General features: G+C 37.9%; 1 protein-coding gene across 3 annotated transcripts in view; it reads left to right on the forward strand.

The window, feature by feature from the left end:
- Positions 1-15,073, forward strand: part of FGD6 (FYVE, RhoGEF and PH domain containing 6) — a 125,498-nt gene that overhangs the window by 104,280 nt on the left and 6,145 nt on the right. For 2 of the 3 annotated variants that reach the window (XM_082739264.1, XM_082739265.1), the window contains exons 15-20: positions 1,946-2,048; positions 2,572-2,718; positions 3,731-3,833; positions 5,717-5,844; positions 12,407-12,535; positions 13,547-13,695. In XM_082739264.1, coding sequence (XP_082595390.1) covers positions 1,946-2,048; positions 2,572-2,718; positions 3,731-3,833; positions 5,717-5,844; positions 12,407-12,535; positions 13,547-13,695 — 759 coding nt within the window. The remainder of the gene's footprint in view (positions 1-1,945; positions 2,049-2,571; positions 2,719-3,730; positions 3,834-5,716; positions 5,845-12,406; positions 12,536-13,546; positions 13,696-15,073) is intronic. The other variant, XM_082739266.1, reaches the window with a different exon arrangement.

Consider the following 15,073-nt stretch of genomic DNA (forward strand, 5'->3'; position numbering starts at 1 on the left):
AAAAATCAGACGGCAATTCTCAAATTAACCATCTGCCTTTCTGCTTTCTTTTAACTCTTCCACCAAAAAGTAGAGGAAGGGGAGAGAGAGGGAGGGACAGTATTATTTTATGAATGTTTACTTGGAAGCTTAAGCCTATATTCTTATAGTATAGTTCAGAGAACGGAGATGAACGACACGGTGCTGAAGGGTTCAATCTTTAGCCACACTTGGGCCTGATACAAGGTCATGTAGCCTGTTGTTTAAAACAAATTGTCCAACATTTCAAATCCTCAGCTTGCTTATCTGTAAATGGTGCTGGTTGGTGATAGTGATGGTATTGGGGAAAGAGGGTGTAAGATCCAATATGTATTCTGTGGGGTAGCTCTGAGGATGAGATGTGATGACATTTGCTCTTAATTTCTATTTGCAACTCATTTAGCACAGTTGGCTGACGTGTAATAACTGTTGAATAAACGGCAGCTAGTTGGGACAGTAATGGTAGAGTGGTAGAGGAAATTGAGGCAGGTTTTATTGGGCTTAGAAAAATAAGAGCTGTTCTATTTTATTTTATTCTTGGTATATAATGAAAATTTGAGAAACATACTAGTTTTAAAATTGTATTTGTAAAGTGGATTTCTACTTTTTAATATCCATGTGAGTGTATAGTCTGATGGGCACTTAAGCCATTTAGCAGGAAGGTAAATTTCTGACTATAATTATTGTGGGGAAGGTTTTTTTAGTATCTCCTGACCTGCTCTGCATTCATCAAAATCAAGAAAATGTGCCTGTTTATACCATTATGTACGAATTCCATTAGGGATAATGGAATTTTTAATTATAAAAATATCTAAAAGTTCAAGTATTTTTAAAATTAGAGTGAAAAATACAATGAAACTCTATATTCAATCACCCAGACACCAAACTTAACCAAGATTCTGCTACAAATATTTTTTCTCAATTATTTCAAAACAAATCGCAGATATCAGAGGTCATTTTACTCCTACATACTTTCCTATGCCTTTCTAAAACAAGTAGACATTTCCTTACAAAAATCACATTCCCATTATTATGATAGGTTTTATTTTATTATGAGAGATTATTAAATTCTGTCTACATGCACACAGAAACACACACACTACCTAAAATGTGCCTCTCATTCTTGAGTATTCAAAACTAAATGTACTGATGCCAACAATGATTTGGAGACACAAGCGTTTTTTGGGAGAATGTGTGGTTGTAATAAAGCAGAACCAGAATACTTTCTCCCTATTTGGCCCATTTCTGTCTAAATTTGAATCCCCTAGTTCCTGATGGCCTGAGGGTAGCAGGATGGGAGGCTTAAGTTGGGGAACCCTGTCAGAACAATTGCAGGCTCTTTCCCTGGTTAACCACTCCCTAAACATCTGTTTGTGATGCCAGATAGAGGTCTCCTTTACTCCAGTGCCCTTTCTAGAAAATTTTAGTAACATTTAATAATACTAATCTAATAATACTAAAAATAATTAGTATTCCATGTTTAAATTTGGATTTGAAACTGGATTCCTTGGAATATTTTTAAATTCTACTATTATATCTCAGGAAACATCTTGGTTATGTAAATAGCCATAGTAATTCATTGTATGACTAGCTCCTTTTTTTTTTTTTTTTTTAAGATTTGGTTTATTTATTTGACTATGACTAACTCTTAAACTAAGCAAAAAAACTTCCAAATTTAAGAGACTTCACAAGTATAAAGCAGTACTTTGGGGGAAGAAAAAAAGCATTGTATTTGCTAAAATGCTATGTGTTCTTTAATGCCTGCTCTGATTATTTGTGCCTGCAAACCTCAGAGCTCCTTCCAGTGACTAGCATTGTTGGGGAGGGTGGTGGAATCTGTTGCCATGGCAGGAGGAAAAGAAGGAAGAAAAAGGCAAACAATAAAAGCTGACATCTGGTTGATGGAACCTTCTTTTGCCCTCAACAGTTCTGCCACAGAAAGGGATGAATGGCTAGAAGCAATTTCCAGGTCAATAGAAGAGTATGCCAAAAAAAGAATCACATTCTGCCCTAGTAGGAGTCTTGATGAGGTATTGTCTTTTCCTTCTTGGTTTTTGTTTTTTTGTTGTGTTTGTTTGTTTGTTTGTTTCTTCAGTGCATTTCAAGCAGTTTTTTACCCTAAAGAAACTTTTCCCAGGGGTTTAGAAAGGCAACTTGTGTTTCACAGAAAGATGTAAGTGTGGGTGTAATTTCAGAGCTAACTATCTTGTTAATGTCTAACGGCAAGTCTGTGATAACAAATAGCGCATTCATATTTTTTCTGGTTGTAAAACTTCATTGTAAAAAATGGGGGAAATACAATATAATTTAAGGAAGAAAGTAACCAGCTGTCATTGGCATGACTACAGGCATCTTTTTTAAGTTAATTTTGCAGCAAAGGATTATTAGGATATAGCTAATCTTAATATCCTGAGAACATGACAACTATAATAGCCCACCACATCCTTAATGACACCATCAGCACTGAGCTGCCATTGTGCACCCCCTCCCCAAATAGCTTGATTCTATAGTACTCTATGTGCATGGAGGTAATGAAAAGTCATTCTTCCACAGGCTGACTCAGAAAATAAAGAGGAAGTTAGCCCTCTTGGATCTAAAGCTCCCATCTGGATCCCTGATACCAGAGCCACAATGTGTATGATCTGCACAAGTGAATTTACTCTGACCTGGAGACGACACCACTGCCGGGCCTGTGGGAAGGTGGGAGAAACTGACATCCATCTCCCTTGTGATTTCTTTTTCAAGATTTTATTTATTTATTTGACAGACAGGGATCACAAGTAGGCAGAGAGGCAGGCAGAGAGAGAGGAAGGGAAGCATGTTCCCCGCTGAGCACAGAGCCTGATGCAGGGCTCGATCCCAGGATGCTGGGATCATGACCTGAGCCAAAGGCAGAGGCTTTAACCCACTGAGTCACCCAGGCACTCCTCCCTTGTGATTTTTAATAGCTTCAGGCTGTACATAGTGAAGAAGCTTATTTCCTCCTATAAATCATGTCGGGGAGAAGAAAAAAGATACTGAATTGTGGATGATATTTTCTCTAAATACTTAGGCATAGTGCAGTCTCTTTAGGGAACTTACTCTTACTTACCAAGATTACTGTAGAATGTCAATAATAGATTGTTTTCATTAAAAAACAACATTGACTAATAATTATTTAAACTACCTTTATCTAGATACTAAGTATTTAATAGAGGTACTTTGAGTGTTGAAATGATCACCAGTGACGTGTCTAGGTCTTCATGACCTCGTTAGTCAAATGAGCATCGTAACAATGATGTCAAAGAATTGCTGTGAAGAGTAAACGGAGTCTATTTAGAAGCATTTAGTAGAGGGCCAGATGCTTGGTAGAGGCACAGCAGATGTGGTCGTGGTTACTTAGCGATGGTGATGGGCAATGTCCCTGATGATAAGTACAGCTAACAGAGGGCTTCATGCACATCCTTCACGGTTTAAACACTTTGCACATGTTAATGCTCTTAGTATTTTATTTTATGGAGTTAGCACTCGGTCCTATTGTGTGTCCTCTTCATCTTCCGTTGTAGTGTTGTGCGTGAGTTCACCGCAGGCCTGAACTCCACAGAGGTATTAGTGAGAGTGACTGAGAAAAGGTTTTGAAAGCCCTCTAGGTAGACAGCTTTATCTACTGTGGCCTACTTGTTGGTTTGATGTGGAGGTTATTCCAAATAAAATAATTCCAATGTGTTTTCAGATTGTATGCCAAGCCTGTTCATCAAATAAATACGGTTTAGATTACCTGAAAAATCAACCAGCAAGAGTATGTGAACATTGTTTCCAAGAACTGCAGAAACTAGGTAATATATAAGTAAAGATCTAACAAATTCCTTTTTTCCCAGATGCTTCCAAACGACCTTCTGAAAGAATCATCTCAGGTGCATTAGCGATGTGATTGGTGATAGTCATCTCAAAATGCTAAGAATTTTGCTTTCGTAATTTAATTAAGCTTTCTTAATGCATAGGATACTAATTGTAGAAATATAATTACAGAATGAAATGCTTTAAAACAGTTACAAGGGAACTTTAACTTTCAAGTAATTTTGAAGTTTATAGTTTCCCAACTGTGTGCTTGTTACAAATCATGTTTATCTATCTCTGTGGACATAGACTGACTGGGTGGCCCTTTGTTAACTTATTTCTAATTACTTGGACTGATTTGGTGGTATATCTAAATGTCCAGCTTTTCACCAAGTACAAAATGATGTCGTATCTGCCTGCTCATTATTTGTAGGTATCCATCCCCACAGTTAAGATGAATGCAGCTAGCAAGACCTCTCAGGTCTATATTTTGGGAAGAGAGTTTTCGTTCAGTTCCTGAACCTATATATAGGATCTGAATTTCAAAAAGGTTGTCCTTCATTTCCACGAAGAATAGCTTTCCATCACCAAATGAGAATGTCTCAGTGAATAAAACTAGATGGCATGCTATTTCAGAATCCATATATTTATGGAGTAATAATAACTGTTACATACATGGTCCCAGAAGACACATTTATCTAATCCTTCATTGGCCTTTTTGTTCCCCGCTTTGTTCTGTGGTGTACAGTATAGGCTATGAACCTTCAACACTCATTTTTAAAATCCTCTTCCTTAATCACCCACACCCATTTTTAGTCAATAAATCTTGACTGATTTATCCTCAAAGACCTTCTTCTTAATTTTTTCATCTCAGCCCTATTTTTTAATCTGGACTATACTCATAGTTTCCCAACAGGTTTTCTGCTACAAATCCTTCCTCCTTTCTACTGCCAGATTTTTTTTTTCTTTTAAATTCAGTCAGATACTGTCATTTCCCAGCCTTAAAGACCTTGGTTTCCTGGGGCGCCTGGGTGGCTCAGTGGGTTAAGCCGCTGCCTTCGGCTCAGGTCATGATCTCAGGGTCCTGGGATCAAGTCCCGCATCGGGCTCTCTGCTCGGCAGGGAGCCTGCTTCCTCCTCTCTCTCTGCCTACTTGTGATCTCTCTCTCTGTCAAATAAATAAATAAATAATCTTAAAAAAAAAAAAAAAAAAAAGACCTTGGTTTCCCATGGCTTAAACAACAGTTCACATTCCTTAGAACCAGTCTTTTTTCCTTCAGCCTTATTATTCTCCAAATAGATTATCTAATTTCATACCTCTGCTTTTGCTTATGCTGACCTCTCTTCATGGAGTGTCCATCCTCTTCTTTTTGACTTGGCAAATTCCTGTTATACCTTAATGGCCAACTCAGATATCTTACTATCTCCCCAGCTTTCCCTGAATCTCTGCACTCAAAATTAGTGGTTTCCTATCTTGTCTTATGGCCCCTTTTCTAATACTTTGTTTATTATATCATTTTTATTCCATCATATATCTAGGTACTAAATGATGCTATTAGTGTTTTTTTTTTTAAAGTCAGGAGGGAAATTTATATAATATATTTAAAATTGATAGTGCATTAACATGTTTCATTATTCTGAAGGCACAAAAGGGTCATCCTCTTATGGTTTACAACTGAAAAAGCATAAAATCATAGAGAATGGAAAGTCTTTCTCCCATTCAACTTTCGGCCATTCATCTTTTTTCCCGGGGGTCTCAGTGTCATCAGTTTCTCAAGTGTCCTTCCATAGATATTTTATGCAACAGTGTTTATCGATCTGAATTAAATTGAATTGCAAAATGCTTACCACTGGCTACATAAGTGCACCTGATTTGTTTTAGATCACCAGCATTCTCCTAAGATTGGATCTCCTGGAAATCACAAATCTCCTTCAAGTGCCTTATCATCAGTCTTACATAGTATTCCATCAGGAAGGAAACAGAAAAAGATCCCAGCTGCTCTCAAAGAAGTAAGTGTTTCCATTAAACTTGCAACCTGATATAAGCTGAATTATTCATATGCATATAATACACTGTTTTTCTTCCATAAAGGAAGATGTCATTTCCCACTACTATTAAGACATGCATTTTAATAGTAGTGCTAGATGTGGCTGATGTCTCACTCTCTTGCTTGGTCTCCCATATGACCTGAGTCATTCAGAAAAAGGCACTTGAAAGGTTTGGAGAACATTTTAGAGAAATGGTAGCAAGTAAAGATAGTGTAGACATATGGGAATTTTTTTTTTAAAGATTTTTATTTATTTGTCAAAGAGAGGGAAAGAGAGAGAGCACATGCAGGAGGAGTGGCAGGCAGAGGGTGAAGCAGGCTCCCCACTGAGGAAGGAGCCCAGTGTAGCACTCAATCTTAGGACCCTGGGATCGTGACCTGAGTAAAAGGCACTTAACTAACCAACTGAGCCACCCAGGTGTCTCTAAACATTTGAATTTTTTTAAATTACTTTGAGAAGACCCTATGCCAGAGGGAAGAAGTCTAGAATATTTTAGGTACTTTATTAGCATTTACTAATCTACACCATTTGCTTTTTTTAAATATTGGTTGGCTATAGACAGCTGCACTGATAGTAAATTATCTTTCATTTCAACTTAAAAGAAACATGTAAAAAGTTAGGATAGTCTGCACATTTAAAACTGCCAGTGGCGTGATCCACAGGCATCACCAGTACCCTAGTCCATCTCCTCGGATTCAAGGGTTCAGTCAGCCAGCATTGGTTAACATACAGCACTGCCTATCTGGGCCACCTCTGTTTTTTTGGTTTGTTTGTTTTAATTTTTTTTTTTTTTAAGATTTTATTTATTTATTTGACACAGAGAGAGATCATAAGCACAAGTAGGAGGAGCAGCAGGCAGAGGTCTCCCCATTGAGCAATGAGCCCGATGTGGGGCTTGATCCCAGGACCCTGGGATCATAACCTGAGCCAAAGTACTTCTTAACCGACTGAGCCACCCAGGCACTCCTGGGCCACCTCCATTTTTTTTAGTTAATTAATTAGTTCTACCAGTTTTGAGGCCAGCAGAGTAGAGTTTTAAATTTTGTTCTCTTACTTGGTTACTCTAGAAGTGTTCTGCAGTGGAAAATGGAAGCAAACAACTCTAAAAAGATCGTGTTCTTTATGTAAAATTGAGTGTATTCCATCATGGCCATTAAAACACTAGTAAATGATCCATATAGCCAGTCTCATGAAATAGTAATAAGAGGACATAAAGTTCTAATTGCCAAGTTTCTTAAACTGGTTCAGCCAATTTAGTACTCTGAACTGTCTCTTCTGTCGCCCAGTTCCTGAATCTAAATTGACTTTCAGAACTTAAAGGTGCTTAACCAATGGAAATAGTTTCAGTTTTCTATAATTGTTCGCCTGTCCATGCTAATGTCACAGTTTATAAATATAATTCTTAAATTTGCTCTTCTTGTTAGTCTAAGCTCCACAGTGCAAGTTACAAAACTATTTCTAGTCTAGACTAGACTGACTCAGCCTGACTCCAGTCACATTTTGTACATCTTTCCACTCAGCCACACAAACCGACCTTCCACTGTCAAATCCCTACTTCCTGACTGCAGCAGCCATTTCTTCCTTTGCTCCACTGGCTCTCAAGGTGTTCTCCAAAGCAGCACATCAGCATCACCTGAGAACTTACTAGAAATGGAAATTCCTAGACCCCACCCAAAGTCTACAGAATCAGGAACTTCAGCAAGCATTCTCTGTGATTTGGATATATACTAAATTTTGAGAACCACTGTTTTCTCCTTTGCAACCAAACTGAGAAAAATAATTTAACCGGTTAAGTACTATAAAAGTAAAAGTTTTCTACTTTCCATTAAACTTGATTTTTGTCTTTTTATTTGTAATTGTAATTTGTAATTGAGGTGAAATTCACTTAACTTATAATTAACTATTTAAAGGATATAATTCAGGGGTGCCTTGCCAGGTCAGTGGGTAGAGCATGTGACTTTTGATCTCAGGGTCCTAAGTTTGAGCCCCACATTTGGTGTAGAGTTTTCTTTTAAAAATATACAGGGGCTCCAGAATAGCTCAGTTGTTAAGCATCTGTCTTCAGCTCAGGTCATGATCCCAGCATCCTGGAATTGAGAGCCCCATATCAGGCTCCCTGCTTAGCAGAGAGTCTGCTTCTCCTGCAGCTCCTCTGTGCTTGTGTTCCCTCTCTTGCTATCTCTATCATAGATAAATAAAATCATAAAAAAATACACACACACACACACACACACACACACACGAGGGTACCTGGATGGCTCAGTTGGTTAAGCGTCTACCTCTGGTCATGATCTCAGGGTCCTGGGATCAAGCCCAGCACTGGGGCTTCCTCCTCAATGGGGAGTCCGCTTCTCCCTCACAACTTGTGCACTCGCTCTCTCCCTCTCAAATAAATAAATAAAATCTTTTAAAAAATAAATAAAAGGAATCTTATATACATGACCTTTTGTGTCTGGCTATTTTCATTTCTCACAGTATTTTAGAGGTTCACCTAAGTTATAGCACGTGTCAGTACTTTGTTTCTTTTTATTTGTGAATAATACTCTGTTATATTCATATACCACAGTTCATTCATCAGTTGATGGACATCTGAGTTGTTCCTGCCTTTGGGTTTTTATGAATCATGGTGCTATAAATGTGTGAACATATTACCACGTGGACATTTGTCTTAATAATATATCTAGGAGTATGACTGCCTGGTCATATAGTAGTTTAGGTTTAACTTTTTAAGAAATTAGGAAGATGGGGCGCCTGGGTGGCTCAGTGGGTTAAAGCCTCTGCCTTCGGCTCAGGTCATGATCCCAGGGTCCTGGGATCGAGCCCCGCATCGGGCTCTCTGCTAAGCGGGAAGCCTGCTTCCTCCTCTCTCTGCCTACTTGTGATTTCTGTCTGTCAAATAAATAAATAAAATCTTTTAAAAAAAAAAAAAAAAAGGAAAGAAATTGGGAAGTTGTGTTTTTATTCCAGTAATGTTCAAGACATTTTTAGAATTCCATTCAGAGCCTCAGTAGGCTCAGTAATCGCAAGCTATGTCTCTTGAATTAGACTTGATTTATATGTTAAAAAAATGAAATCACTGGAAGGGAAGCTTTGTGACTCATGTGATTAAGCTGCTTAAGACCAATTTTATTTTTAAAAGGATACCCATGTCAGGCTTCTCACCGTAATTCTCTCTCCCTCTCCCTTTGCCCCTCCCCACCGCTTGTGCTCTCAGTAAAGAAAGAAAGAAAGAAAGAAAGAAAGAAAGAAAGAAAGAAAGAAAGAAAGAAAGAAAGAAAATATTTTCTGAAAAAAGATAATAGAGGACTATACATGACTATCCAGTATTGTAACTAATACTCTTTTTCAGTTACTTAACTAAGTTAGGCATATTTCAAAAGAGGAGCATACAGAATATTTTGATCAATGACAGTAACATGTAACATAATTACATAGTAGTATATCAGTGTAACTACATTTTAAGCAAAATCTCATTTGAATGTAAACATTCTAATTTTAAAAAAACCATTTGTCTTCTATAAGTGTGTCACTTCATACAAATATACTTGAACTTAACAGATATTTCTAATTTAACATGAGATATTAAATTTTTCACTAGATAATAATATATCATCCTTCTCATAAAATTTGTAAGAAATTAATACAATTGATATATGATTAAAGGTAGACTTTTTTTCTTTTTAAGATTTTATTTATTTATTAGACAGAGATCACAAGTAGGCAGAGAGACAGGCAGAGAGAGAGGAGGAAGCAGACTCCCTGCTGAGCAGAGAGCCCAACACAGGGCTTGATCCCAGGACTCTGGAATCATGACCTGAGCTGAAGGCGGAGGCTCTAACGCACTGAGCCACCCAGGCACACCTAAAGGTAGACTTTTAAAATTCATAGAATCTACCTGAATTTGTTTTCTTTTGCCACATAATGAATTACCACAACCTTAGTGGCTTAAACAACAAACATTTATTATCTCAGGAGTCCAGTCATAGCTTAGCTGGGATCTCTGCAGGACCACAGTCAAGGTGTTAGCCAATGTTGAGCTCTCATCACAAGACTAACTAGGGAGGGGTCCACTTCCAAGCTCACTCGGTTGTTAGCAGAATTCATTTCCTTTCAGTTATGAAACTGAGGGTGCTGGCCTCCTGCTGGCTTTTGCCTGGAGTTTCCCCTCAGTTCCATGGCACACAAGCCTCCTAAGACAACTACTTCTTCAAAGCCAGCAAGGGAGAAAGTCTCTAGAGCCCATCTACTAGCAATGTGGAGTTTTGTAGAACGTAACATAATCATGGGAGTGACATGCCATCATATCCCCTATATTCGCTTGGTTAGGAGTAAGTCACAGGTCCTCCCCACACACAAGGGGTAGTAGTGTGATTATCAGAGGCAAGGATCATGGGGGACCACCTTAAAAATCTGTTCACCATTCTTAGCATCTGGCTAAGTCAGTTGTTTGAGTAGCTGACTCTTGATTTCGGCTCTGGTCCTGATCTCAAGGTCCTGGGATAGAACCCTGCATCAGGCTCCCTGCTCAGCAGGGAATCTGAGGATTCTCTCTCTCCCTTTCCCTCTGCCCCACCCCTGCATGCATTCACTCACTTGAGCACACTTTCTCTAAAATAAATACATTTTAAGAAATAAAAAGTCTGTTCACCATTCTACTAATAACACAGTTCCTAAACTTGACTTTTTAATTCTGTTGTTCTGTGTTAAAAAGAGAGAAATTTCAACTGCCAGTTTATAATCATTGAGAGCTTACTACCATTTTGCCCAGAGATTAAGACATTTTCATCTTTTGGGGCACCTGGGTGGCTCAGTGGGTTAAGCCGCTGCCTTCGGCTCGGGTCGTGATCTCAGGGTCCTGGGATCGAGTCCCGTGTCAGGCTCTCTGCTCAGCGGGGAGCCTGCTTCCTTCTCTCTCTCTGCCTGCCTCTCTGCCTACTTGTGATCTTTCTCTGTCAAATAAATAAATAAAATATTTTTTAAAAAAAGACATTTTCATCTTTTTATGAAACAAAAATAACTTCTCTCAGACAAAATTTGGGGATCAGAAACTAATCCTTGGGCGCCTGGGTGGCTCAGTGGGTTAAGCCGCTGCCTTCGGCTCAGGTCATGATCTCAGGGTCCTGGGATCGAGTCCCGCATCGGGCTCTCTGCTCAGCAGGGAGCCTGCTTCCTTCTCTCTCTCTCTCTCTGCCTGCCTCTCAGTGTACTTGTGATTTCTCTCTGTCAAATAAACAAATAAAATCTTAAATAAATAAATAAATAAATAAATTTAGAAACTAATCCTTAAAATCACCATGAATAATTGAATTTTCCGTTTATTTCTCTGTTAATACAAATAGTTTTATTTTGGGTACCTGGGTGGCTCAGTTGGTTAAGCGACTGCCTTCAGCTCAGGTCATGATCCTGGAGTCCCGGGATTGAGGTCTGCCATCAGGCTTCCAGCTCTACGGGAGTCTGCTTCTCCTTCTGACTTTCTCCTCTCTCATGTTGTCTCTCTCTCTCTCTCTCAAATGGATAAGTAAAATCTTTAAAAAAAAAAAAAAAGTTGGTTTTTTAAAAAAGATTTTATTTATTTGACAGAGGGAGACACAGTGAGAGAGAGAACATAAGCAGGGGAGTAAGAGGGAGAAGCAGGCTTCCCACTGAGGAGGGAGCCCAATGCAGGGCTCATCCCAAGACCCCGGGATCATGACCGAAGCCAAAGGCAAACGCTTAACAACTAAGCCACCCAGGCACCCCGTTAATATAAGTCCAAAAAATTATTTCAGGAAGCGTTAAAGGTTTAAGTAATTTTCCCTAATATTGCAAAATACGAAGAACAGTAAACAACATATACAGTCCCAGAAATGCAACTTTCAAAAAGCATTTCTGATCTTTAGAATTATTTTTCTTCCTCTGGCATCTCAGAAAATAAGTGACACCACAAAGAAATACATATATGCAAGCTCAGTTAAACCAGGCAGAATGCTGGAATGGTTTTATGTTTTTTAAGAGAAGTGGTGGAGAAGGGCAGAGAATCTTAAGCAGGCTATACACACCCAGTGCAGAGCCCTTGAGAGTTGGATGCTTAATAGACTGAGCCACCCAGGTGCCCCGATATGCTGGAACTGCTTCTAAACAGAAGGGCATTTTATGCCCGTGGTAATGGCAGTATTCAATTTGCATAATAGCAGATTTCGTTTTGTTTTTGGTTTTCTTTTTTAAGATTTTTTTGTTTTTGTTTTTGTTTTTACTTATTTGAGAGAGAGGGAGAGGGAGAAGCAGGCTCTCTGCTGAGGAGGGAGCCCAATACGGGGCTCCATCCCAGGACCCTGGTATCATGACCTGAGCCGAAGGCAGATGCTTAACTGACTAAGCCACCCAGGTGCCCCATAGTAGCAGACTTTGAAAATAAACCATTTTATTCTCAAACATTGTCTTATTATGGTTATTACTCTCAGCACCAGTGATCAAAAGCAATTTGTTACTTTACCTTTTGTGTCTTTGAAAACCATTAAACTATACATGGGGTTTGCTTATGTAGGTATCAGCAAACACAGAAGATTCTTCCATGAGTGGCTACTTGTACAGATCAAAGGGCAATAAAAAACCTTGGAAACACTTGTGGTTTGTCATAAAAAATAAAGTGCTGTATACATATGCTGCAAGTGAGGTAAGATCTGAAATCTAAAGATGAATAATGGTGGGGTCTGGTTTTATAATGCCAATTAGAAATAATTACAGTATCTGTTTAATCTATTTGTTTTGTGTATTTTTTTTTGTTTTGTTTTGCTTTGCTTTTAGAGGGGGAGATGTTGCTGTGATTTTTAATGTCAACAGTGTCCTAGAGCTCTTACTCAAAAATGTTAGGAATTTTCTATAATATTAAAATACAACTTTTTTTGGTGTCACGGGGCTACTAAGAACTTCACTAAAGGCAAAGGTTCTTATCCTTTTTTACCAAGCTCTCTTGGTTGACACTCCCTTGACTATTCCCAGATTATACTGGTCAGGCCTCAAGCTTAGATAAAATACTTTGTTTGGGTTATAAACAATGCCTGGCTATTTGCTCTAACATTACCCTTTCAACTGTCTGATCACCCTGTGTTCCAGTAAAATCCTATAAAAAACCACTGCTCTAGGAGCCAATCTCTTCCTTAGTGGGACAGGATAAATCACTTCCCCAGCTTGATTTCTGCATCCATAAAATGAAAGTAATTATCTACGTCACATGGTTATAGGGAAGTATGTGATACTCAATGGATGTGAACACAATGAAAACTGTTTAGCGCAGTGTCTGACTCATGAGATAGGTCAACTTAATATAGCTGAATAAATGGGGGTACCTGGGTGGCTCAGTGGGTTAAAGCCTCTGCCTTCGGCTCAGGTCATGGTCCCAGGGTTCTGGGATCGAGCCCCACATCGGGCTCTCTGCTCAACAGGGAGCCTGCTTGCTCCTCTCTCTCTGCCTATCTCCTCTGCTTACTTGTAATCTCTGTCTGTCAAATAAATAAATCTTTTTTAAAAAAATTGCTGAATAAATGAAAATGAAAAATAAAGAATTATCATTGTTTTATATATGTGTATATGAAATTAAGTTATAGCTATACAGTACAAGAGTTTGCAAATCTGAATTTTGTTATCAATTTAATATTCCATCTCCCTTTGTGTCTTTTTAAATTAGGATGTGGCAGCTTTGGAGAGTCAGCCTTTACTAGGATTCACTGTCGCTCAAGTCAAAGATGAGAATTCGGAGTCCAGAGTGTTCCAGTTACTACACAAAAACATGTTATTTTATGTGTTCAAAGCAGATGATGCTCACTCAGCTCAGAAGTAAGTAATTTAGACATATTTTTCTTTTATACATGAGTTTCAAGTTGTCACATGATTGATTTTAAAATAACCTACTTTCATGTGTGGGGACAATTAAGAATTTAAATCAGAGATCCAGATTAGTTAGATTTAACATGTTTTTCAAAGTCTTTAGAACTGTTGTAAGGCTAGGCAAGAAGATCTGGAATATTTTCAGGAGTCAGAGGGGAAAAGAAAATAGGTAGTTCTGTCCAGAATATTTTGTCTATACGTGACCTCTGAGGAAGCAGCATGAAATTGCTCTGCTGAAAAGGAAAGGAAGCTGAGGCATTTGACCTCTCCTTCAATGAGGGTAAGGATCATCTCTTAAAACATTCCAGGACTTTGGCAATCCAACGATTCAATTGTGCCATGGAACAGCGGGAGTTTAAACAGCTGCTTGCTAACTTACTTCTTTGAGAAAAGGGTCAAACACATTAAGAGGCTCCCATGCTATTCCCAATAACTGAGTAGAAGGAAATGGGTATCATTTTAGATGGTAAAGGCTTTTTTAAACAGTCTCTTCAAAATTCCGACGAGAATATTTATTTTGATGTCATGAGGTTGTTTAACATAGAGAAGCATATCTCTGTGAAATTCAGGTCCTTTGTAAACGAAACAGTGCAATTTACCTTTTCGCCGGATGTTTCATGTGATTTTTACTGTGGCCTCACAAGTTACACATTTTTGTTTCCACTGAGCTTAGTGCATATGTGTTCTCAAAGGCTTAAAACGTGCATGCAGATAAAAAAGAATGCCTTAAGTAAACAAGGCTTGTCTTTTCTTAAGGCAATTAGAATTAATGTACCAGAATTATATGTTCCTGAATATTAATCAAGTACAACGTGACACATACTCTAAGATTTTTTTTTCAGTCTATGATAGGATATCTAGTGTGTTCTTACTACTCCAAATAATTCTTTTTCATTTGAACGGAAGACTGTTTAAAATTATGTCACTTAACTATTTTTTCTGTAAAAATTACCTTGGATAAAAGAGTAATTATTCTAATATTCTGTTAGGAATTACATTTCTCATGATTTTTATCTGTATTCATCATCAAGCTGATAAAAATTATTTCTTTTGAATATATATCTTTTGTTCATATCATTAAGTTGACAAGGTAGAAAAATATTCAATATGATTGAATGTAGTTGAATGAAGGAAATCTGCTTGCTTATAATTTAGAATTAATACAGGCTAAATTATAAGTTTCTCTTGGAAGTCACTAATATCATGGAGGTGTTTTTACAAATTATAGGATGTTAAAACGTATTAATTTTAATGGAAAGCTTTAGCTTTTTAAAAGATGTATTATAATTTATGCCGTTGCCTTTAAATTTTTGAAAATTCTATTCTT

The sequence above is a fragment of the Mustela nivalis genome (assembly GCF_964662115.1).
Source record: "Mustela nivalis genome assembly, chromosome: 7".
NCBI lineage: Eukaryota > Metazoa > Chordata > Mammalia > Carnivora > Mustelidae > Mustela > Mustela nivalis.